At 45.6% G+C, this 22,783-nt stretch overlaps 1 protein-coding gene across 4 annotated transcripts in view; it reads left to right on the forward strand.

The window, feature by feature from the left end:
* Positions 1-10,924, forward strand: part of IRF2 (interferon regulatory factor 2) — an 85,476-nt gene extending 74,552 nt beyond the window's left edge. For all 4 annotated transcript variants that reach the window (XM_082444841.1, XM_082444840.1, XM_082444843.1 and 1 more), the window contains 3 exons: positions 753-917; positions 7,963-8,009; positions 9,327-10,924. In XM_082444841.1, the coding sequence (XP_082300967.1) occupies positions 753-917; positions 7,963-8,009; positions 9,327-9,635 (521 nt within the window). In that variant the 3' untranslated portion in view covers positions 9,636-10,924. The remainder of the gene's footprint in view (positions 1-752; positions 918-7,962; positions 8,010-9,326) is intronic.
* The last annotated feature ends 11,859 nt before the right edge of the window (positions 10,925-22,783 follow it).

Here is a 22,783-nt window from a genome sequence, read left to right on the forward strand (position 1 = left end):
CATGGGTAAAGGGCACGCGGGATCTGTGTATTATTTCTTACAACTGCACATGAATCTACAATGATCTCAGACTGAAAAGTTTAATTAAAAAAAAGTTGAGTCAGGATTCAGAGGCAGGGTGGCCAGAATTCATATTATCAGCGTTTTGAGGAATTGATGCTCCGAAGGTGTGTTAGAATTGGGAAAGCCTTCTTTTGCATTGTTTTGATATGACATCCATTGTCTGCAGAGGAGGAGGAGGGCTGGGAGTATGAAAGGAGCATCCCACGGCTAGAAATGACACAATAGGGTGGATTTTGGTGGTCCTTCCTCATCATGAAGGTTTGGTGATGTCTCTCTGGACCCCAGGACCCAGAAACTAGCACAGCAGCTTCCTTTAGAGCAAGAGCAGAGAACAGAAATGGGTCAGGTTCAAAGCGCTGTGTATCTCTCTGGCCCTGGGGCTAGGTCTGGATGCAGCTCTCGTCCTGCAGCCTTGGCTGTGGCCGGGTTGAGTTTGGGATGTTGCCACATGTAAGCACCATTGGCAGGCACACTGGAAATAGCCCTGGCGAGCCAGGTTATTGGCAAGTTGCTTCTCCAGGGACATTAGCCCAAAGCTAAGGCTTGTTCTTGTTTCGTGGCAGATGACATTTGGTGACCAGGAATCTGACCCTTGGCCTCTCTGGGGGGAGGTTTCCTTTCTCGAGAGTGTGTGCTAGGATTGTGAAGGCAGGTGATGCAGGTGCATGATGGCGGTCTTTTCTTTGAAGTCGTAGGACAGTCACATCTGGGCAGCAACATTGAGGATCAAGAGATTGTCACTAATCCACCAGACATCTGCCAAGTTGTGGAAGTGACCACCGAGAGTGATGAGCAGCCGGTCAGCATGAGCGAGCTCTACCCCCTGCAGATCTCCCCCGTGTCTTCCTACGCAGGTAAGCGGGGGGGGGGGGGGGGGGGTCGGGAACTCTGGAACTGAGCAAGGAACCAGGGAGGGCGGTCCTTTAGTCTAGGGTCACTGGTTTCACCAACATAGCAGAGAACCTGTCCTGTGTCCTAAGGATTATTCTGTCTGGAACTAGTCTTGCTTTAATGTTCTCAACCAACAGCTTCTTGGATATTTTTGTTCTCAATTCAAAGACTCAGTCACAGCATTTTACTTGCTCACCCATAACATGTTCGTGCATGACTAACGAATAAGAAGATTTCTTTGGGGAAGTAGTTCATCTGAGTCTATTTTATTTGCGCAAGTTATCAGAAATTCGGAAGGATGTTTTTAATGGAATCTGAGTTTGACCCAGCTGGACAGGACCTTAGGGATCACCTCTTCCGGTTCCTTCGTTGGAATAGAAGGGATTCCTCCAGGCCACACGGCCAGTAAGTGTTTGGGTCAGGACTCGAACTAAACCTTCAGACCCCAAGGTCCATTCTGTCGTTCACCGAGTTTACTTGTCACTCCACGTATTTTCCTCTTCTTTTTCAATTTCATACAGCTTCTAGCTGGGCCAGGGACTGAGCCCACTGCAAATTCCCCAGGGAATGGCCACAGAATGGCAGGAATTGGCCCCGACAGTCACAGGCTTAGCACCAGGTTCAGTGGGTTCTTCCATCCTGACAGGATAAAGTGACGGCTCCTTTTTCCCACCAACGTTAATTACATCACCTCATACACTCCTTCTGATGATCTCCACTTAACTTTTGGTGACTCAATTATAATTATGAAATATAAGTTCTGAGTCAGGGTTCTTGCTTGCAGATATTACAGATAAAAAGCAGAGGCCCTATCATGGGTAACCAGAGTCGCTCTAATAAATAGTTCAGGAATTCTTGCCAGCGTCCTTTATGTGTTGCCAAATAGCGTGTCCTTCAGTCAGGACGCCACCCCAGTGAGTGGCACAGAGTCAGCGTTAGAATTAGGTTGATTCAAATGACAAGTTGTTTGTGAATTATCCGCCCCTAAATTAACCTCATATTTCCTGAACCCCAACTTTCTTTCATTTTAACTTATTTTTTTCAATTGTGGTAAAATATCCACAACATAACATTTACCACTTTTAGCCATTTTTAGGTGCACATTGCAGCAGCATTAAGTGACTTAACATCGTTGTGCAACTAGCACCACCCTCCGTCTCCAGAACTTTCTCATCTCGCACAACTGAAGCTCTGTGCCCATTATACAATAACTCCCCCTCCCCCTCCCCCTTCCCCCAGCCCCTTGGCCAGCCCCCTTTTACCTTCTGTCTCTCTGAGTTTGGCTACTCTAGGTACCTCATATAAGCGGAATCCTACAATATTCGTTCGTTTGTGACTGGCTTATTTCACTTCGCAGAATGTCCTCAAGGTCCTGACTTTCTTTCGTGCTGGGAACATAAAAGGAAAGTGAGAACGAACCTTGGCTACAAGAAGCCTATAATCTGTCAGACGGGATAAGCTTGTCATCAGTTATTTATTCATGAAACATATTTTGAACTCCTCCGTGTGCCAGGCCCTCTTGGATATCTGCCAGTCCTCGTAATAATTACTATTTGTTGCGTGTTTGTTGTACCCAGGGTACCGTGCTAAGTGCTTGAAATCGATCGGCTTATTTGATTATCATGAGAATAACCCCGTCAGCCTGGGTACTGTCATTATTCTCTCTTTAAAAGTTAGGTATCTGAGGTCAGTGGGGTGAAGCAGCGTGTCCAGAAACGGACAACCCGTAGCACAGTCAGACCCACATGTGGTTGACGCCAAAGGCCTGCTCTTAGCCCTTGGACTGCGCCGTTGCCCTGCAGGACCGTGTGGGGCTCTGCCGTTCAGAACAGCCCACCTCCCAGGATCTCAAGGACCAGCCAAAGGAGGCAGAGCAGGATGTTTATGCCCTAATTTTACAGTTGAGATAACTGAAACTTGCAACACTAAGCCACTGTGCTTACATTTCCCTGACGATGGCTGAAAATGTGTGACTTTCCTCTGTATCATGCTGCTGCAGGCATTATTACACCCCAAGTGTTTTGGTTTTTTCTTTTTTCTTAAGGGCTTGGAGCTTTAGAATAGACTTTTCTATTTATCTATTGAGTTAGACTTTTCTGAAGTCTTCTTGAGGATTCTGGAAAGGCCTCTTCTTGCTGTTCTGCCAGCACTGGCATTTTGCTTTAGCAGAAGAATCCCAAGAACAGCTGATTCATGCAGAGAGAAATGAAAATTTCATTACCCTTTTCAGGACATTTGCAAGATTTGAAAAGAAGGATTTTAGTGCCAGGCTGGCAGGCAGTGCGGGTTTGGTTGGAGCCTGGTGTTTCAGCCTGGCCTTTAGTTCTTTCGATTGTTTCCACTGTCTGAATTTTCTAGAAACCTGTGGAGGGAAGCTTCCTGGATAGAGTCAAGACAAGTCATCGCTGCTACCTTTCTAGAGCCTATGACACATAAGAAACTTATCTGTTACTGACCATGGGTAGCTAAAATCTTTCAGTCAGGGATTCCATAGCTTGCTACTAGGAAAGGCAGCTCTTTGGTGGTATTCACTTTCTAACTTTACGTTCCCCGCGAGAATAGGCTGTTTGCCTGTTTTTCATGACAGGGGCCCTTTGTGTGGACTACTGAACTGAATTTCAGCCTCCTCAAACCACTTCATTCACTTAGAAATCGGTATTTGGAAGCGGCTGTTGGCTATTTCCCCCCCCCCCCCACTGATCACTGAAATATAACCCCAGTAGTATTACAAAAACCACATTCATTTTTGCAAGTCTGTCTTCTCCATGGTCTAAATATCACGGTGAGCAAGAAAAGGGACAGTTCCTTTGAGTGGACGTACTTGGCACTGGATTGTTTTAAGACAACATGAAATTCTAGTTGGATTCATAAAACTATGTCCTGGGGAGGGATATCCCAAAGCCCAACCTTGGGAAACGCTAGAGACGAGTCATTTTTATTTTTAAAGATCTACCGCAAAGTGGCCTCTTGCCTGCTGTGTGGCACCAGGATTTTATTAGGTTGTGGGTGGTTTAGTGAAAGAAAGCCACAGTAGTATTTTGGGGAAGGCTGAACGAGAGTATGGAGAAGAAAGTATAAGACGAAGGATTGATTGGTGATAACTGAGAGAAGGGAGATTTCCTTCTGACCAGTGACCAGCGGGAAAGACTTTGGGTCCTTCTGGAAACCGTAACAGACTTGCATTTTGTTGGGTGCGGCAAAGATAAAAGTGCTGTAAGAGGACTCTGATTTGAACCTCTTCATTGAGCCTTCTAGGGAAAGTAATTAAGGAAATGATTGAGGGAAAGGAATCCTTGTCAATCTTCTTAATAAAACTTGTTGAACAAGAGCCTTCCAGAAAATGTACCAGGATGTCGTAGCGCAAAAAGGCTGTGACAAAAGACGTCTCCCTCCCCGTCATGTTCCTGAGATGGTCTGACGATAAAAAACTGGGCTGAGTGGAGTGTGAACCTGAGACTAGCATCATTGCAAAACTGCAGCTCTGGAAGAAGCATCTTCGGGGTCCTCTAATCCAAACCTCTTCCTTCCCTCTCACCCCAGTCGCTTTCCGGGAAACGGAGACCAGAAAGATGAAACAAACTGCTTAGGTACCTGTTATTACTCTGTAAACACTTGCAACTTACTCAGACCGTGCTCGGGAAGCAACTCCAAAAAATTGTTTTTAATTCCATTCTACTCAAAGCAAAGACGAAACCAAATCCAAAGTAATCAGAAGGAAAAATGAAACAACTAATGTTGCTGTGTCGGTGGTAACATTGATCTGGAAGCAGGAGCTGCCATGAATTCATTTGTTCTATAAGAACCGATCTTGAAAATGGCAATGGTGGAGTAAAACCAAGAAAACAGAGGAAAATGGGCGTGAGTGCCCCCGACAAAGCGCTCTGAGCCAGTGACCCAGGGGGAGCCGGGGGCACCACTGTTACTCTAGAGAGAAGGGCTTGGGGTCCTCAGGCTAGAGCTTCAAGCATCTCCTGCTCCTAGGCTAAAGGCGCTCAAGGCCATTCTTTTAAACAATGAAAATGAGAACTCCCAGTTTGCTAATATGGAGAGTCTTCAGAACTACTTCAGAGGCAGTTGATCTTCCTTTAGAAACGATGCTCTTCAGCTAACGTTTGTGTCAGCTGAAAACAGAAGTTCAGAGCGTGTGCACTTGTCTTGTCTCCGACTGTCTCCCTGAAGTTGAAAACTGGGTGCTTACAGGCGATTAACATTCTGATTCTGTTCATGGTTCGTGCCGGGCCTTACCAAGGAGTCTTCCCCAGGGTCTGCCTTCCCACCCCTCCCGCAACTGTGACTCGGGCCGTGGAATCCCAGAACCTTGGTCTAACCTGCTCGTGTTTGCCTATTTCCAGCGCCCAGAGCAAGCCTGGTGGCATCTTGTTTTTATGTGAAGGGGAGAGGAACAGAAGATGATGGTGTTTATGGAGGGTCATTAGGAGTGGAGGGGCCTAGACCTACAGGAAATGAAGAGGAACCTGGGCTTCGGAGCACTAAGAAAGCTAACCATAAAAATGGAAAGGGGATCTTGAAGTTTCACCAGAGGCTGGGGCAGCAGGAGAGCTTCAGCGCCCGGGGCCCTGGAATCAGAAGCTTGCTTTGTTTTCCCTCCTCTGTGCTGACTCAGTCCACGACGACTTTGGCTGGTTTCTCAACATCTCTGTTCCGCATTTTTCTTGGGAGTGGCAGCACTGATTCCTGCCTCCTCGGGGTGCTGGGCTAGCCTGAAGTTTGAGTGAGGAGGGGCATTTTCCCTTGCTGTTGTGTATAATTTGTTTTTGTGTGGAAACCTCTCTTGTGCCCAGCGTTGCCAGTTTGCCCTGACAACTAGGGTTGGGCCTTCTCCGGGCTTCTGCTGCCCCCGCTGGGGATGCCTCGGGAAGTCTGCTGAGTCTGAGGAGTGGACGGGCCCGTCTTCTAGTTGCTGGGGGTCAGCGCTCGGCAATCGCTTGTGCCCGGGTGAAGTCACTGGAGGAGAACAGTGGCCGAGAAACGTGTAAAGAGGCCCCAGGGTGGGCCCCGTGTAGTAACTTTCGGTTTCTTTGTTTGAGGGATGAATCTGTGCCTCAGTTTGTCTGTTTGTTCCTTAGCCTTTAATTCACGGAGGGCCTGGCCTGGGCCTGGTGCCCTGGGCCGTCAGAAGGACTCTATCTGGGCTGGGAGCCACCTGGCCACAGCTGTGCCACCAGCAAGACGTGAGGCTGGAGGCCAGTCCCTCTGTAGGTTTGGGGGGGAAGGGGTAGAAGGCACAAGAACACACAAGGTCTTCTGCACAATCAAGGGGTGACAGGACCTGCTCCCTGACTTAGGGTCCTTGAGAGACTGAACAAGACCTGCGTGCAGAGCACCGGCCCACGTGCCCCAAAAACGTTCACTAATACAGCTTCCCTTCAGGCCATGTCTGCGAAGTGAATGACCCAGACTCAGGGCTCTCTAAGGGTCTGTGTATTTTGGAAGTTCTACCCGCTGTGCTTTCATTTTTCTCAATGCTCTGAACCCTGAAAAACTGCACACCATCAATTTTGTACTTAAAACAATTAACATTTTTCTACTTAAAAAAAAAATTAGTTTGCTTTAAAAAGAATCAAATTTTTTTTTTACTTAAAAGAATCTTAAAAAAAAAAAAAAGTATCTTGTATTCTATGTACAGGTGATGTGTAATCACTAGCTAGTGACTGTGACCCTGTCACCCTAGCGTGTGGTGCAGGTCCCCTGTTGAATGAGGCTCAGGACAAAGGCGCACCAACATTTACTGGGTGTGGGCTGTGTTCCAGGCCCCGTACTAGGCCTTTCCCTCACTCATTATGTAATCCTCTTTGGAAGGTGTTTATACTCCCATTTTACAGATAGGGAAACTGTGCCTCAGTGAAGTTAAGTAATTTGCTCTGTGTCTCACAGGCGGCAGGATGAATCAGGATGGTAAGTGAGTTAGTTATCTATTGCTGCGTGACCCTGTAACCACAAACTTAGTGCCTTAAAACAACACACATTTATTATCCCACAGTTTCTGAGGGTCAGGAGAGCAGACATGGCTTGGCTGGGTCCTCTGCTCAGGGCATTCTCTGCACAGACCAGCAGTTGAGGTCTGGTCCAGGGCTGCTGTTTCATTTGAGGATGGGATCGGGGAGGATCTGCTCCCAGGCTCACATGGTTTGGGGCAGAATGTAGTTCCTGGCAGGTTGTCAAACCGAGGGCCTCAGTTTCTTGTTGGGCTGTTGGCTGGAAGCAGTCCTTAGTTGTCTGTCATGTGAGCCTCCCCGCCATGGCTGCTGGCTTCCTCAAAGCCAGCAAGGGAGATGGTCTCCTCATTAGACAGGTTGCAGGCTTACATAACGTAATCACGTGCATCCCATCGCCTCCACTGTGTTCTGTTGGTTCAGAGCAAGTCACAGGCCCCGCCTGCCCTCCAGAGGAGGGAACCCCACAAGAAGGTAAACGCCAGGAGCTGAGGCTCACGGGAGCCACCCTAGAATCTGTCCACCCACAGTAACCCAGGGGGAAGATGCCACTTCATTAATCCAGGATATAAGTACTGAAGGGCCGTGAGGGAAAGGAGGGATCTGAGGAGAATGGGGCTCATCTGGGGAGGCTGGGCTGGGACTTAAATGAACCAACTGCCGTGAATGGGAAAAGAAGACCAGTGAGCGGCTTGTGACGGAGCAGCTGTGAGGAAAGGGCCTGACGTGGAGCCAGCAGAGGGCCGGGGGGCAGGGGTGGGCAGAACGCAGATGGGCAGCCCGGGGCCCAGCACCGCATCCTGGGAAGAGAGGCCATAAATAAACACAGCCTGGCCCTGGGAAAACGAGCCACCGTTCAACTCTATAAATTCCGCCCTAGCATCTCCCAGGCACACACGTTTGACCTGACACAAGGGGACGGAGGTTATGAGTTTAGTGATGCATTTCTCTTTTGAAGAAAGACGTGCTGATGTATTTTTTTAAACACTGCCTGAGCCTCGAAACAGTTTGAGTGGCAGGAATGATGGGCCTGTGTTTTTCTCTCTGTGAACAGAAAGCGAAACTACCGATAGTGTGCCCAGTGATGAAGAGAGCTCGGAGGTAAGCATGGTGGCACCGGGGCAAAGCCTTCCCAACTGGCACGTTGGTTTCCCTGCTGCTAGTGAAGTTTCTTTTCTTTTGATCATGAGTTTCACTTTTGGATTTTTTTTGGTGGTGGTGGTAAAATATACATCACATAAAATTTACAGTGCTTTTGGATTTTGACTTACAAAATGAAGCTTTGGGAAGTAAACGGGAGGGAAGGGAGTAAGATGTTACTGTAAGAAAGGAGGCTAGGACGGCAGGAAAAGGCCAAGAAACGCTGCTATGCTTACCGCCATAAACATCCTAATTCACAAGCAGAAACAGAAGGTCCAAGTGGCCCAAGGCAACGATAAGAAGTCAGTGTCAGAAAGTGCTAAGCAGAAGTAGCTCCCCAGATACTGGAGTGTCCCCTCCCCCCGGCCCGCCCTGTGATCCCTGCCCACCGACCAGGTGTGTGTTCAGTCTGGATTCCAGGGGCTTTGCTTCTGATCTCCCTCTTCTTGGCTGGGCTCAGACAATGGCAGGAAATGGCTGTAACTGTGAGGGGAAGCATTCCTGCGAAGCCTGCTTTGTGTCTGTGTTTGAGTGAGTGATTGAGAGACAGACAGACAGACTGACTGACTAGTGGTTGTCTGAATTAGTCATTTCCCAATGTACTAAATACTTTAAAGGATAGTCCAGGAATTCTGAAAAGACAGTAGGTGTAGATGCGCACATACATTCGGAACCTGTTTCTTCAAGGTCAGAATTCTAGCTCCTTCTCTGAATGCTTCAAGGTCAGAATTCTAGCTCCTTCTCTGAATGACGCCACCCTTGAAGCCAGCTGTTTGCAGGCACTCTGGAGCTCTAAGCTGTACCCGTTTGAAAGCAATCCAGGGGCGTTCCCTGTCTTTTATTGGGTTCCTCGCTTCCCGCACTCTGAAAATGCAGCTTGACTCAAAGATCAGATCGGGCCATCTGTGAGGACTTAGTCGCCCTGACACACCAACCATCCTGGCCCAAAGCTGCCTAACCGGGAGGCTGGGCAGCCGGAGTAGAGGGGAACCAGAAACCAAGTTGCTGCCTTGTTTTCCTGCCTTCATAGGACGGTCTTGGCTAGATTTCTCGAAGGTAGCCAATGGGCATGGATAAAAAGGGAAGAGAAACCGTGCTTGGGGCATGCGTGGCTGGGAATGGATTTTAGTTCAGGGGTGTGGAGTTGCTAAGGTTCTCGTTTATTCCATGCCTCTTAAGAAATTCAGACACCAACACATGGGAAGAGTGGCACATTTTTTAAAAAGCCATTCAAGAGAAGGCAAAGGAAATGTATATCATAATTATTTTCTTTGAAAGGGCCGACCACACTGGCGGAAGAGGAACATTGAAGGCAAACAGTACCTCAGCAACATGGGGACCCGAAGCACGTACCTGCTACCCAGCATGGCAACCTTCGTCACTTCCAACAAGCCCGACCTCCAGGTCACCATCAAAGAGGAGAGCTGTCCCGTGCCTTACAACAGCTCCTGGCCCCCGTTCCCAGACCTCCCCCTCGCCCCCTCCGTGACCCCAGCGCCCAGCAGCAGCCGGCCAGACCGGGAGACCCGGGCCAGCGTCATCAAGAAGACCTCCGACATCACCCAGGCCCGCGTCAAGAGCTGTTAAGCCTTCGACTTCCCCTGGTGGTTGTTGGGATTTCTTGGCTTTGTTTTATTGTTTGTTTGTATTATATTTTTCTTTCTGACACCTATTTTAGACGAATCTTAAGGGAAAAAGCCTTGACAATAGAACTTTGATTGCTGTGTCCAACTCCAGTACTGGAGCTTCTTTTTAACTCAGGACTCCAGCCCCTTGGTAGACGCATATCTCTAGAGCCTGCTGGATCTCCCAGGGCTGCTCCCTCAAGTTCAAGGACGTCATAGGACCAACACCCACACGGGCGGTGAGGTGCTGCATTGCCTGCGGTCAAGGCCAGCAAGGTGGAACGGATGCCTCTGAATGGAGGAGAAAATGTGAACTAGCTGGAATTTTTTATTCTTGTGAATATGTACATAGGGCAGTACTAGCGACGTTGCAGTCTGCTTCTGCACCTTATCTTAAAGCACTTACAGATAGACCTTCTCGTGATCCTGCTCTGTTTCATAGCACAGTCAGCACCTCTCTTCCCTCCTCGCCTCCCCTCCCAGCCCCTCCCTTCCCATCGCCTCTCCCTTTGCATCCCCTCCCCTCCCAGACCCTCCCTTCCCATCTCCTCTCCCTTTGCATCCCCTCCCCTCCCAGCCCCTCCCTTCCCATCTCCTCTCCCTTTGCATCCCCTCCCCTCCCACCCCCTCCCTTCCCATCTCCTCTCCCTTTGCATCCCCTCCCCTCCCACCCCCTCCCCTCGCTTGCCTCCCCTTCATCCCACCCCCTCCCCTCCCCTGCCCTCCTATCCCCTTCATTTTCTTTCCTCCTTTTCCTCCCCTCAAAGGCTGTGTTCCACGTCCCTGAGGAGGAGAAGAAAATGAACTTCTCCACAGATGTCCCATTTTAAAAGACTGCTTTAAAAAACAAAACAAAAAAAAAAAAAGGAAAAAAAATCTTTCTAATCTGCTATGCTTGAATGCCACGCGGTACAAAGGAAAACTATCATGGAGAGATTATGCAAATTCCCAGATTTGAAGAGAAAAATACTCTAATTCTAACCAGAGCAAGCTTTTTTATTTTTTATACCGGGGAATATTTTATTCAAGGTAAAATTCTAAAGAAAATATAATTGTTTTTTATCTTTTCTACAGCAAATTTATAATTTTAAGATTCCTTTTCTTGTTTATCGGCAGTTGTTATTACATCCTTGTGGCACATTTTTTTTTTTTAATTTTGTAAAGGTGAAAAAGCTTTTATGAGCTCATGTAGCAATCAAATTATCCTGTGGATTGATAATAAATGAATATGATATATAGTTAAATTTTTAATGGGCATCACGCCTGGCTTTGTGTGTGTGTCCCTTAGAGCACAGTCACGGGATTGGACTGGTGCGATATCGTTTCTTCTGGTGGACCAGAACTTTCCCCCTTTCGACCCTGGAGGTTTCTGTTGTGAGATGGTTTCCTCTGTTAGGTGCTCGCCCGGAGCTGGACGTTGTGCTGCGTGTCTTACATGATGATTTCACTTGTTCACTCATCCAGGTTGTGCACAGGATAGAGATTTATCTCCGTTTCACAGGGAGGAGATGGAGACTTAAAAGGAAAATGCCTTTACTCAAGGTCACATAGGTAGTCAGAATCCAAGGCTGGTGTGACTCTGGGGGAGTCTTTTTTTCCCCTTTCCACTACTCTCTACTGTCAGCAAATTCCACCCACATCTGTGTTTTTCTTGTTCTTAAACATAGGACTAAAATTCTGTGTTTATGTCACATACCGGGCTCACAGATAAGACGTTTTTGAGAACAGGAAACCTTTGTTGGGTTCCTCGTCAAAGTCAGTCTTCTTTCTAAGACCTGGGGCCTCAGACCTAGGCCCTGCCCTCAGAACTTAAGGCATGTCTTTTCTAGTGACAAATGTGAATTCCAGAACCCCAGACTTCACCCACCACCCAGTCTCTGACCTTGGGAAAGAAGGCCGCGGCGCTCACCCCTCATGCTTCCACGATGTCCAAAAAATCAGCCTACGAAGACTTAGCCGCCTCCCTACTACCTCTCGGGGGCTTCTGGAGGAGATTGCTAGGTTAATATTTGAAAAGGTTCCTTCAGTGAAAGGACAAAGGGCTAATTTTAATGCCTCTCTCTGTGGGTGGCTGCAGATATAATTAGTGGCCATAAAATTATCCAGCCCTGAACAAAAATTAACTGAAGCATTTTACTAGTTGCTGTGCTGTGGTTGAAATGCCAGGGTTGATGGTTGGCTGCTTCCACGAGGAGCGCCCTGGTGACTCTGGGTCTCCCCGCGCTTCACGGAAAGCCTCGCTTTCTGTGCTCGTCACTGGAGACCTACCCTTCTCCCAGATCCTGAATAAACAGGTCCAGTTCTTTGCGACTTGTATCTAAATGCTTCTACTGAATCATCCTGGTTTAGAATAAATTAGAAACCAATAACGGAAGGGGGCGCTCAATCACATGGCCTGGAGATCAAAGGGTTAAGGCCAGCTCCTGGTCCCTGTGCCCCTTCCCTCTTCCAAACGCAGAGGGAACCCGCAGCTCACTTCCTGACCCCTGTCAGCAGCTCTGCGGGGCCCAGACGCCGCCTCACGTGCTTCCTCCTACACGGTTATGACCGGAAGTACAGCATCTTACCAGGTGAGAGAAGATGGGAGATCTGGAAATGCACCACTGAGGGACTAAAGGTGACCATCCATTGCCAGGCAGGCCACGGAAAACAGAATCATGTTTAAATTATTTCTGAGAAAGGCTGTTGTGTTTCTGTGTTACTTGCCAGGAGTGTAGGAAAGGACGCTAGTCAGCCCATGCCTAGGGTTGGCCTGAGGAAGAAAAACAAATGAGATGGGGCAACTCGGGGACTGCAGCCTCAGACCTCATTGTCCGTTACAGGAAGTGCTGGGGACACGTGCTGCTTTCGTCTGGCGTCTGTGTGAGCTGATATGCTTTTATGATGGGCTTTGTGTGTGTGTGTGTGTGTGTGTGTAGCTAGCAGCTTCAGTGGCTTACTCTCTGCAGCCAGCACCTAGGTTACCCCCGTGTGTGTGTGTGTGTGTGTGTGTGTGTGTGTGTGTGTGTGTGTGTGTGTGTGTGTGTGTGTGTGTGTGTGTGTGTGTGTGTGTGTAGCTAGCAAGCTCAGCGGCTTACTTTGCAGCCAGCACCTAGGTCACCCCTTGGTAAGAAGGAGCCGGTACAGATGTGAACTGTGAATCCAGTGACAGGAACTTCCGCCCACTCAGAAGGTTGAGAGAACCCAGCACATCCTGAACCACAAAGCGCTTCCAGAACGCCGTTTGCAAGTCTCCAAATAAATCCATGCTCAACCATAACATTTTTTCCATGTTTTGATGAAGTAACTGCCAAAGGAGGTGTTTAGTCTATTTAAATGTATTTATAGAGAACAAGAAATACACATGGAAAAGAAATGCACACAAATCCATTGGCCATCAGAACCCCAAAATAGTCTCCTTTTTTTTCCCCTCCCAAATCTAAAGTGTACTAAACTATCAGTAACCACTACTGAGATCAAAATTTTAGGAATGAGGAAGGTGCGCGATTGGGTTTCAGGGTTCTGAGTTTTCAAATTTGAGCTTTTGGAAGTATTTTGCATGTGAATGAAAATGATGTTAAGCCCCAAATGGCCTCCTGCCCTAATGGAACATTAGACATTCCATTTGCTTGAGGCCATTCTTTGAAGATTGAATTCATTAGGTTTTAAAAGCCCCCCTGTTATTCTAGCTATGGACAAACAGACCCAGATAAAAGGTGAGAATAAGAAGCCCGCTATTCTGCCGAATCTCTACTGAGGCAAGACAGAAAAAGCACACTAGGAAGAAGTTTGCAAGCAGGTAGCCAAGATGGGTCCTGGCGTGCAGTGTCAGGTACCCTGCGTCTCAGTAGCAGTTTTGGTTTACGGAGAGAAAGGAGGCAGAAACTGGTTTTTACCTGATGGTGTTCAGCTACCTCATCTTGAAACGCCACACCCTGGCGCCTCCAGGGCCAGGATGGTCAGAGCCAGTGGGACCTGAACCTGACCAGCCAAGGGGGCTGGGAACCAGCTCTCCATCTGTTCCCAGGCTGCAGTAGACCCCTCCCTGAGGGGACCCCAGTCCGTGGGACTGGGAGCTTCTCGAGGTTGTGTGCCAGTCACATTTGCATCCCACATGTGGAAGTTAGGCAGTCACCCCCGGGATCTCCTCCTCCTCCCCTGGGATCCACATACCAGTGTCAAAAGAACAGGGCCAGGCCCCTGGGCTGTCCCCCTTTGGAGCGTGGCCAGCCACAGACCTGGAGAGGAGCGCCCCAGGTTGTGCCAAACTTTGGGTCAGGGGACACAAGAAGATGGTGGGTGAGATGTTCGCTCCTGAGGCTGCCGGCCCTCTGGACCCTGGCACCATCCCCTGCCTTGGCTTGGGCAGCGCTGGCCCTGCTGGGTGGACAGACAAGGGTTTCTGAGGTTTCCTTCTGTGTCCACACTGACAACAGGTGCAGGGGCTCTGCTACCGAAAATAGTGCCTGGAAGGAAGGAAGTGGCCAGCCTAATAGCCGGTGTGAGCAAAAATGTGAAGTCTGTCCAAGAACTTGAGTCATACCGTGGAAGGATTGGAAGGATCGAGAAGTAGGACATGGCAGAGTTCACACAGTCAGAAAAGAGCATTTTCTGGAGTCCTTCAGGCAATTTCTTAAGAAGAAAAGCAGCACGGGTGCTTCGGCTCCTCTGAGCACGCTGCCCTTGGGAGACTTGGTCAGTTTCTCTGTATCTGCTTTGTAAACACGTTCAGACAGAGCTTGCTGGCTCTGAGGAATGCATCGTGCTGGACTGTGCAACTCTGGCTCCGTTAACCCCTCACACACACGGCCAGAGAAACACCACCGTCATGTGCAACAGTTGATTTTAGTAACACAAATGTTTTTGCATGTGCAAAACAAACTCCAGGGTGATTGCATCACTAAGTTTTGGTTTTGGTTGAGAAGAATATTTTAAAATCTAAACATCCAAACATTCAACACCGTGAATCATCAGGGAAAAAGAATCTCCAAGATGATCCATCTACGGGAAGCTTGGGTCGTAGATCTGAAAATGCTCGTATTCTCCAGTTCTCTCTAATGCACCAGATCAAAGACATTGTTTTCAATCCACAAATTATACTTGAATGCGCTGTCTGAAGTTTCAGGATAATGTTAGCGCTAGAGAGTGTGAGTTCTTTATGGTTCGTGATAGCTAAGCCTTTATTCATCCCTAGAATTAATGAGATTATAAACAGATTTCTCTTGCCTTCCCTGAAGGATCTAGTGCTATAGCTTTTCTCTGGGAAGCTCCTGTATCATGTTTTTTAATTTAATTATGAAATATGCTATTAATTATATTTCACATGCTGAGCCGTAGCATATTTAACATATAGCCAAACAGGAATATTAGTAAAAGTGTAGAATGCAGGCCAAGGCCATTGCTCAGATTTCACCCTGAGGGCTTCAGGGATCATTTGCAAGACAGCTGTGACATGGGAAGGAAGCCACAGGCTGGTTTAAAAGATTTGTGTTTGCAAACTTTATTTGCAAGATTGATTTAAAATAATATAATTACAAATGCCTTTCTTTAGCTCCTCATGAAGTTAACTAAGGAAACTAATTGTCTTCGTCTGCCCAGGATTGATGGGGTTCCCAGGATGTGGGATTTTTAGTGCTAAAACTGGGAAAGTCTCCGGCTAACTAGAAGGAGTTGGTCACCCTAAATTTAATGCTGAGGTCCAGAGAACGCATATCATTTTGTGTTCGTTGAGGATTTTCTGAACCCACGTGAAACTCATGAGGAAGCGTTATTGAGGGTATATTGTTGATGACTCTATTACTAATGTATTAATTTGGTAGTAGTGTTCTGTTAAGAAAAGTAGACTCATTCATTCAACACTATTTATTTATTCCCACTGTTTGTTAATAATGTTCTAAGTGTTAGAGGGCTGTACAGAAGTGAATAAAACAAAGTCTTTGTTTGAATAGAGATTAAATTCTAGTAGGGGTGGGCATCCAACCAATAAATAACCTTTCAGAGACAATAAATAGTCTGGAGAAAAATAAAGCTGGGTAAGGGAGACAGGGAGTGATGGAGATATTCAAAGCTCTTATTTTAGAGCTTAAAGGATCCATTGAAGGGTTGACAGTTGCAAAGGCCAGCAGTTAGTGGGAAAGATGGGGAACAGTGTGTATCCGCAGGGTTCAGTTGCAGGAAACAGAACCCACTCTGGCTCTTTTCAGCAGAGAGGCATTGGCCAGGGAGAAGCAGGTGTCTGCGTGGTTGGAAAGGCTGGAGGGGCCGACCGCAGGGCTGCCTCCCCCTCTGCCAACCGTGAAGGTCGGAAATCGGGAGGCTGGCACTGGAGGCATTGATCGTGAGGACGTGCTGCCTTAGCTGAGATCCGAGAGCCAGGAAGTCCCTGTCAGCACCCCCCCAACTATCTCTCAACACCCGTTAAATTAGTGACTGAGCCTTGAGGATGCAGCTTTAGAAAGTCCCAGTGTCGCACAGTGACTTTGGCCAGTGGTTACAGGTGAATCCGCGGGAAGGTGGCTTCTGCTTCCATCCTGACTCCTAGGCTCACGCAAGCGCAGATGACTAGGGGAACCTAATTCACAGTTAGAAGCCCCGGGCAAGAAAGACCAGGAAATGTGGCCCTCGATTTCCAGCTTTGGCCTTAGAGGAAGCCAGACGAGAAAAAGATGGGCGTGGGGACTGCTGAGTGCCTATTTGGGACATGCATGCATCTCAAGGAATCCACTCTGCCAGTAACAACAAAGGAAGTAAAAACTCCAAAGTAAGAACATCCAGAGAACAGAATCTTCATCCTATACTCCCTAGTGTATATGGGAAGGCAACATGGTATAGTGGAAAGAGGTGAGGTTTTTTTGTTGGTTTTTTAAAAATTTATTTATTTACTTATGGCCGTGTTGGGTCTTCGTTTCTGTGCGAGGGCTTTCTCTAGTTGCGGCAAGTGGGGGCCACTCTTCATCGCAGTGCGCGGGCCTCTCACTGTCACGGCATCTCTTGTTGCGGAGCACAGGTTCCAGATGCGCAGGCTCAGTAGTTGTGGCTCACGGGCCCAGTTGCCCCGCGGCATGTGGGATCTTCCCAGATCAGGGCTTGAACCCATGTCCCCTGCATTGGCAGGCAGATTCTCAACCACTGCGCCACCAGGGAAGCCCAGAGATGAGGTTTTTGAAATCAGATGAACCTGGGTTTAGTTCTCACTTGCTGATGACTTTTGGGAAATCTCTTAATATCTATAAGAAGCAGGGGTTTTGTATATAAAATAGGGTATTAACATCTTACTTGCAAGAATACTGTAAGAAATAAGATCATGCTATTAGAGTCTGGGCTGTGTTGTATGCACTCAGTTTTATCAAGCATGTAATCTGGATATAAAATAGCTAGGATCCATATTATAGAGCGCTGCTTCCAAATTACCCAGCCGCTCCCAGACTTACATTAATTCAAGAATTTATCACTGAGGATCTCAGAGCTCAGACATGTGACCCCAATTTCTTTCTTTTTTTAATGAGTTTTATTTTAATAAATTTATTTTAGTTATTTATTTTTGGCTGTGTTGGGTCTTCATTGCTGCACGCGGGCTTTCTCTAGTTGAGGTGAGCGGGGGCTACTCTTTGTTGTGGTGCTTGGGCTTCTCATTGTGGTGGCTTCTCTTGTTGCAGAGCACGGACTCTAGGCTCCCGGGCTTCAGTAGTTGTGGCACGCAGGCTCAGTAGTTGAGGCTGGCGGGCTCTAGAGCGCAGGCTCAGTAGTTGTGGTGCAGGGGCTTAGTTGCTCCGCGGCATGTGGGATCTTCCCGGACCAGGGCTCGAACCCTTGTCCCCTGCATTGGCAGGCAGATTCTTAACCACTGCGCCGCCAGGGAAGCCCGACCCCAATTTCTATGTAGCTAAAATTAGTGGGTCTTTTTTTCACCCCTAGATCCTGGGCCATTCTTTATTGGGCAAAGCTAATTTTATTATTGAGTGGGCTTAGAAGGAGCTAAGAAAATATTCCTTCCTGGTAGAAGTTGAAGGAGATCAGAATCTGCTGGTAGTGACTTTTATTTTTAACAACATGGACTCAAACACATTTTTAAAATGCCTTCTAAAACCACCAGGTGGAATTTAATTAACTTTTGATTATTGAGGTGATCCTAATTTGCTTCCTTCTGGGTCAGCAATATAATTTTCATCATAGGCCAGCTGGCACGGTAATTCCCACCAGATTCATGGGATGCATGACATTTTGACTCAGCAATTTTGAAATTAGGTGCATTTCAACATACTTATAAATCAGACAAACAAACTATTAGGCGTTTGTGTTTCTTGTTATACTCCTACCCTATCCTAGAATGTTATTTTAGGTCATGCACAGGATGAGGGAGCTTGTGTGGCAGATGCTTTGATAGAGGCTAGACATAGACCAGATGTGAGGGCAGGAGAACTCCCTTCCAGGGCATCTGTTTGCCGCAATTGATAAACACTGGAGCTGAGAAGCCTCCTGGGAAAAGAGCAAGAAGAGTGTGTCAGACACTAGATTCAGGGAGGACAATCTAGCCTGAGGATGTGATCAGTAAGATGCTGAAGATGGTGGGCGCTGTTCTCAGTAGTGTTCTGACTGCTGCTTGAGCCCATCACCCTTGGAGTGTAAAGACACTCCATCACCCCTGAGGGGTGGGTAGCCTGAGGAGAGAATGGCTGAGGGTATGTAAGCTGTCATCTCAGGACCCACACCCCTTTTTACGCGGAGGTTTATTTCCTCCTTCCCTAGCTCTTTCTTAGTGGTTGGATAGCAGTGGCCTGAGCCTGGAGAGCAGATCCAGTAGAATGATGGGAACTACCCTGGAGAGGGCAGAGGCGGGTCATCTGAAAAAATAAAGATATAAGAAATAGCACACACTGCTGTATTTAAAATGGATAACCAACAAGGACCTTCTGTATAGCACAGGGAAACTCTGCTCAATATTATGTAACAACCTAAATGGGAAAATAATTTGAAAAAGAATAGATACATGTGTATGTATAACTGAATCACTTTGCTGTACACCTGAAATTAACACAGCATTGTTAATCAACTATACTCCAATATAAAATAAAAAATTTAAAAAAATTTTAAAAAAGAAATAGCAAAGAAAATGTGCCAAATAAAGAAGGAAATACAGTAAACATAACATGCAGTGATTATAACATAAAAGAATATGACAGCCTTGAGACTAAACATGAGTCATATCAATAAATGGAACAGGCTTTACTGGTTTCTTCTCTTTTCTTGTTGTAGTGACAAATGAGCCAATTATCAAATTAACTTACAAGGCAACGTTATATTTAAGAGGCACACCTCAATCACAGTGATTCAAAAGACCAAAAATAAAGAAACAGGCAAAGTTATACCAGAAAAATAAAAACAGTAAGAAAGAAGGGTGATGATTCTTATATTAGACAAAGTGAATTCCGGCCAAAAAGCTTTAAATGAGAGAAAAAAGGATGCTATTAATATATAAACCTGAAAAATCACAGTTCACAATGAAGATAAATTATAAATATCTATGCACCAAATAATACAACAACCACCAGTATAAAGCAGAAATTATGTGAAATGAGAATAGCAGTAGATGAAAACACATTACTAAAAGGAGACTTCAACACACCACACTCAGCATGGCAGTTCTAGTGGAAAGAAAATAAAGATATAAGTGTTTTAAACAATTTAATAAATAATAAGGTAGATCTTATGCATGTATATTCAACACTATGCCCTAATAATAAAGACTGTCTTCTTTTCAAATGCAATGAACATGGATCATTTTGAAAAATTGATCATATATTCCTTTTGTGGTCTCAGTAAATTAACCCTCTGGGTGAGGGGGGCACCGAGCCCTCCCAAGGAGACCCTTTCTCCCAGAGCTTTGTGTAAATTCCTTCCAGGCACCTGCATCTTGGCCTGGTTTGACTTTGTCCTCCTGTACGTTCTTGTCACCTATTTCCAGACTGAGAGACTTATTCTTTCTTTTAAAGCTAAGAAGTTTTTCAGAGGCAATAAAGCAAAGCCCTTAATTGCTAAGCAGGAAGGGAGGGGATTTGCTGTGTGAGCGCTTGTAACCACCATGAAAAGTTTGTTTGCTTTATAACTTTTTAAAAAAGAAAGAATCAAAGAACACCCAAAGCAAAAATAACCACACACATGGACACGCAAAACTGCAAAATACTTTTATAGGAATTATTCTTAATTTCTATATCAGATAGGAGTTGGTCTTTCGCAATAGCCATGTGTTCGTACTCATTCAAATGACGCTCGAGGCGCTGGGAAAAGGAGGCTTCATGTCTTAGCACAGCCATGAAAAGACACATTTGCTCATGAGCCCTCAGGAAATGAAGTCTGATATAGAAGAAATTAGCCTAATGGTGGTTCAGGCAGGAAGCTTAAAATAAGCATAACCATTGTCTTCTTCCTTTTTAGATTGGTTTTCCCTCCACGCTGTGATTTGAACTCTGTGATCTCCAGGGTTGAGGCTGGAGGGGGAGTTGGGATGACAGAAAGGGTAGAGGTAGACACAACTTTTGAGCTGGTGGACATAGCTCCAGCTCTGCAGAATTCTCAAGGCCTTGTAATTTTTGGACACTGCCCTATTTTCTCCAGTTTAACACTCACTTTATTTTCCCATATGTTAACATTTATGAACTTAGGAGCTGTAACGCATGCCCTGTCAAAATGGTTTGCCTGCTGCTGGGCAGAGGCGTGAGGTGCCAACATGGTTGGCACTGCCTATGGCCACAAGCTTTGCCAGTGTAGGAGTATCTCTTCCTCCACTTTGCCACTTCTGTTTCATTATTTGCATTGGTGGCACCACACACTGTTAACTTTGATTTGTGTCCCTAACGGTCACAGAAAATGTCTTCACAAAGCTTACACTGCTTTACTGTATTGAAGCAAAAGCATTACAAATTGCCCCATCACACAGGGTAAATTATGAAAAATTTCAAAGCCAGGGAAAATTGGTGTGACCACTTCATGCATCATGAAAAAACTCTCTTATTTAGGCTTCAAAATCTTTCAAAAGTTTCTAGTGACTTTCAATAGAAGCTGCATAACATTTAAACTTTAAAAAAGGAAAAACAGAATTATGTTTAAACAAAGAGGAAATGCCAACAAACCCCTAGGGTTCTCTGTGATGCCTTCAAATTACATTGTCAACCTTGAGTGTGCCAAGCTCTTTAGCATGACTCAGGGCAGCGTCTCCTAAGGCTGTGAATAACTGTACGTGTCCAAAATGACTTGGAAAAATATTTAGTCTCTGATTATGAAATAAACTACAGCTAAACTCTGGTAATAAAATCAGCATATAATTGTGAAGGGTGGAAGGTGTGTATCTAGAATCTTTTTTTTTTTTTTTTTTTGCATGTGCAGTTGTCCCAGTACCATTTGTTGAAAAGACTATCTTTTCTCCATTGTGTTTTCTTTGCTCCTTTGTCAAAGATCAGTTTGCTATATTTATTAGGGTGTGTTTCTGTGTTCTCTATTCTGTTCCATTGATCCATTTGTCTATTTTTTTGCCAATACCACACTGTCTTGATTATCATATCTTTGTAGTTAGTCTTGAAACTAGGTAGTGTCAGTCCTCCAACTTTGTTCTTCTTTTTCAATATTGTGTTGGCTATTCTGGATCGTTTGCCTGTCCATATAAACTTCAGAATCAGTTTATCAATATCCACAAAATAGCATGCTGGAATTTTTATTGGGATTGCACTGAATCTACAGATCAAGTTAGGAAGAACTGACATCTTGACAATATTGAGTCTTCCTATCCATGTGTTGTACATGGAATAATCTCTCCATTTATTTAGTTCTTCCCTGATATCTTTCATTGGAGTTTTGTAGTTTTCTTTGTATAAATCTTTACATATTTTGTTAGACTTATACCTAAGTAGTTCATTTTGGGGGATGCTAATGTAAACAATATTGTGTTTTTAATTTCAAATTCCACTGTTCATTGCTGGTGTATAGGAAAGCAATGGCAGCATATAATTGCATAGGTAAATGAATACTAAAGTTATTTAAGACTATGCATGGTAAATTCAGCCACTCTCTCTCTCTCTTTTCCCCCTCCTTCTTTCTTTCTAACTTCTCTTATTTCTTTCTCCCACTGAAAGGCTTCTAGTCATTGATAGAGCATCTTACAATCAATGGCATCTTAGAATTGGGGAAATACGATGTCTTTTAGGCTGCTCAAGTGAACCATTAAGGGATGAAGGGCTAGGGATGATTTCAAACAAATGAGATTACTGGGTGTTCTTAGAGAAGATGCTGAAAAAAATGGAATCACCATAGAGAGTCAAGGGCAGATAAATATAAGCAAAGACTGGGTTCTTCCAACGTATTTGGAGTGGAAAGAGTGGGTTTGTGAGCACGGCAAGTCAGTCAGATGGGAAGATCAGCAAGTTGCAGTCTCAAAAGAAGGGAAGTCAGTGAAGTTTGACATTTAGAATCCAAGACTTGAGTGGAAGAGATCTTGGTCACATCCTTGATGGATGCTTTCATTTAACAGATAAGGAAAATGGGCTCATGTGGCAGAAAAAATCTGCAGAGCTGAGACTAGCTCCTAGGTGACCAAGACCCTGTTCCAGGGATTTTCTGTGGGATGAATAAATAAATAATGGATTCTGGCGTGATTGTCTGAATGCTTCATCTATGATTTCAAACCCTAACACAAACTATGTTCCAAGTAAAAACAGTTCCATGGGATGTGAATAGGCATTTATTTATTACTTGTTTGGCATTCATTTTGTGCCATATTTTTTCTCTTGTCCTCACTTAAAAAAATGGTTGCGATATAACTTACATGAAGCAGATGTATTCAGTTCTGTGAGTTTTGACAAATGCACAGCCACATAGCCATCACTACAATTAAAATATTTCCTTCATTCCAAAAACTTCCCTCTTGCCCTTTTGTAGTCATCGCCTCTCCTACTCCTAGACTTTGGCAGCCACCTATCAGCTTTCTGTTCTAGAAGTTTCACCTATTTCAGGATGTCATATGAATGACATGATACAACACGTAGCCTTCTGAGTCTGGCTTCTTTCCTTCACATAATGTATTTGCTATTCAACCATGTCCTTGCATGATTCAGTAGTTCATTCTTCTTTGTTACAGAGTAGTAT

Source organism: Balaenoptera physalus (assembly GCF_965194825.1).
Source record: "Balaenoptera physalus genome assembly, chromosome: 21".
Classification (NCBI taxonomy): Eukaryota; Metazoa; Chordata; class Mammalia; order Artiodactyla; family Balaenopteridae; genus Balaenoptera; species Balaenoptera physalus.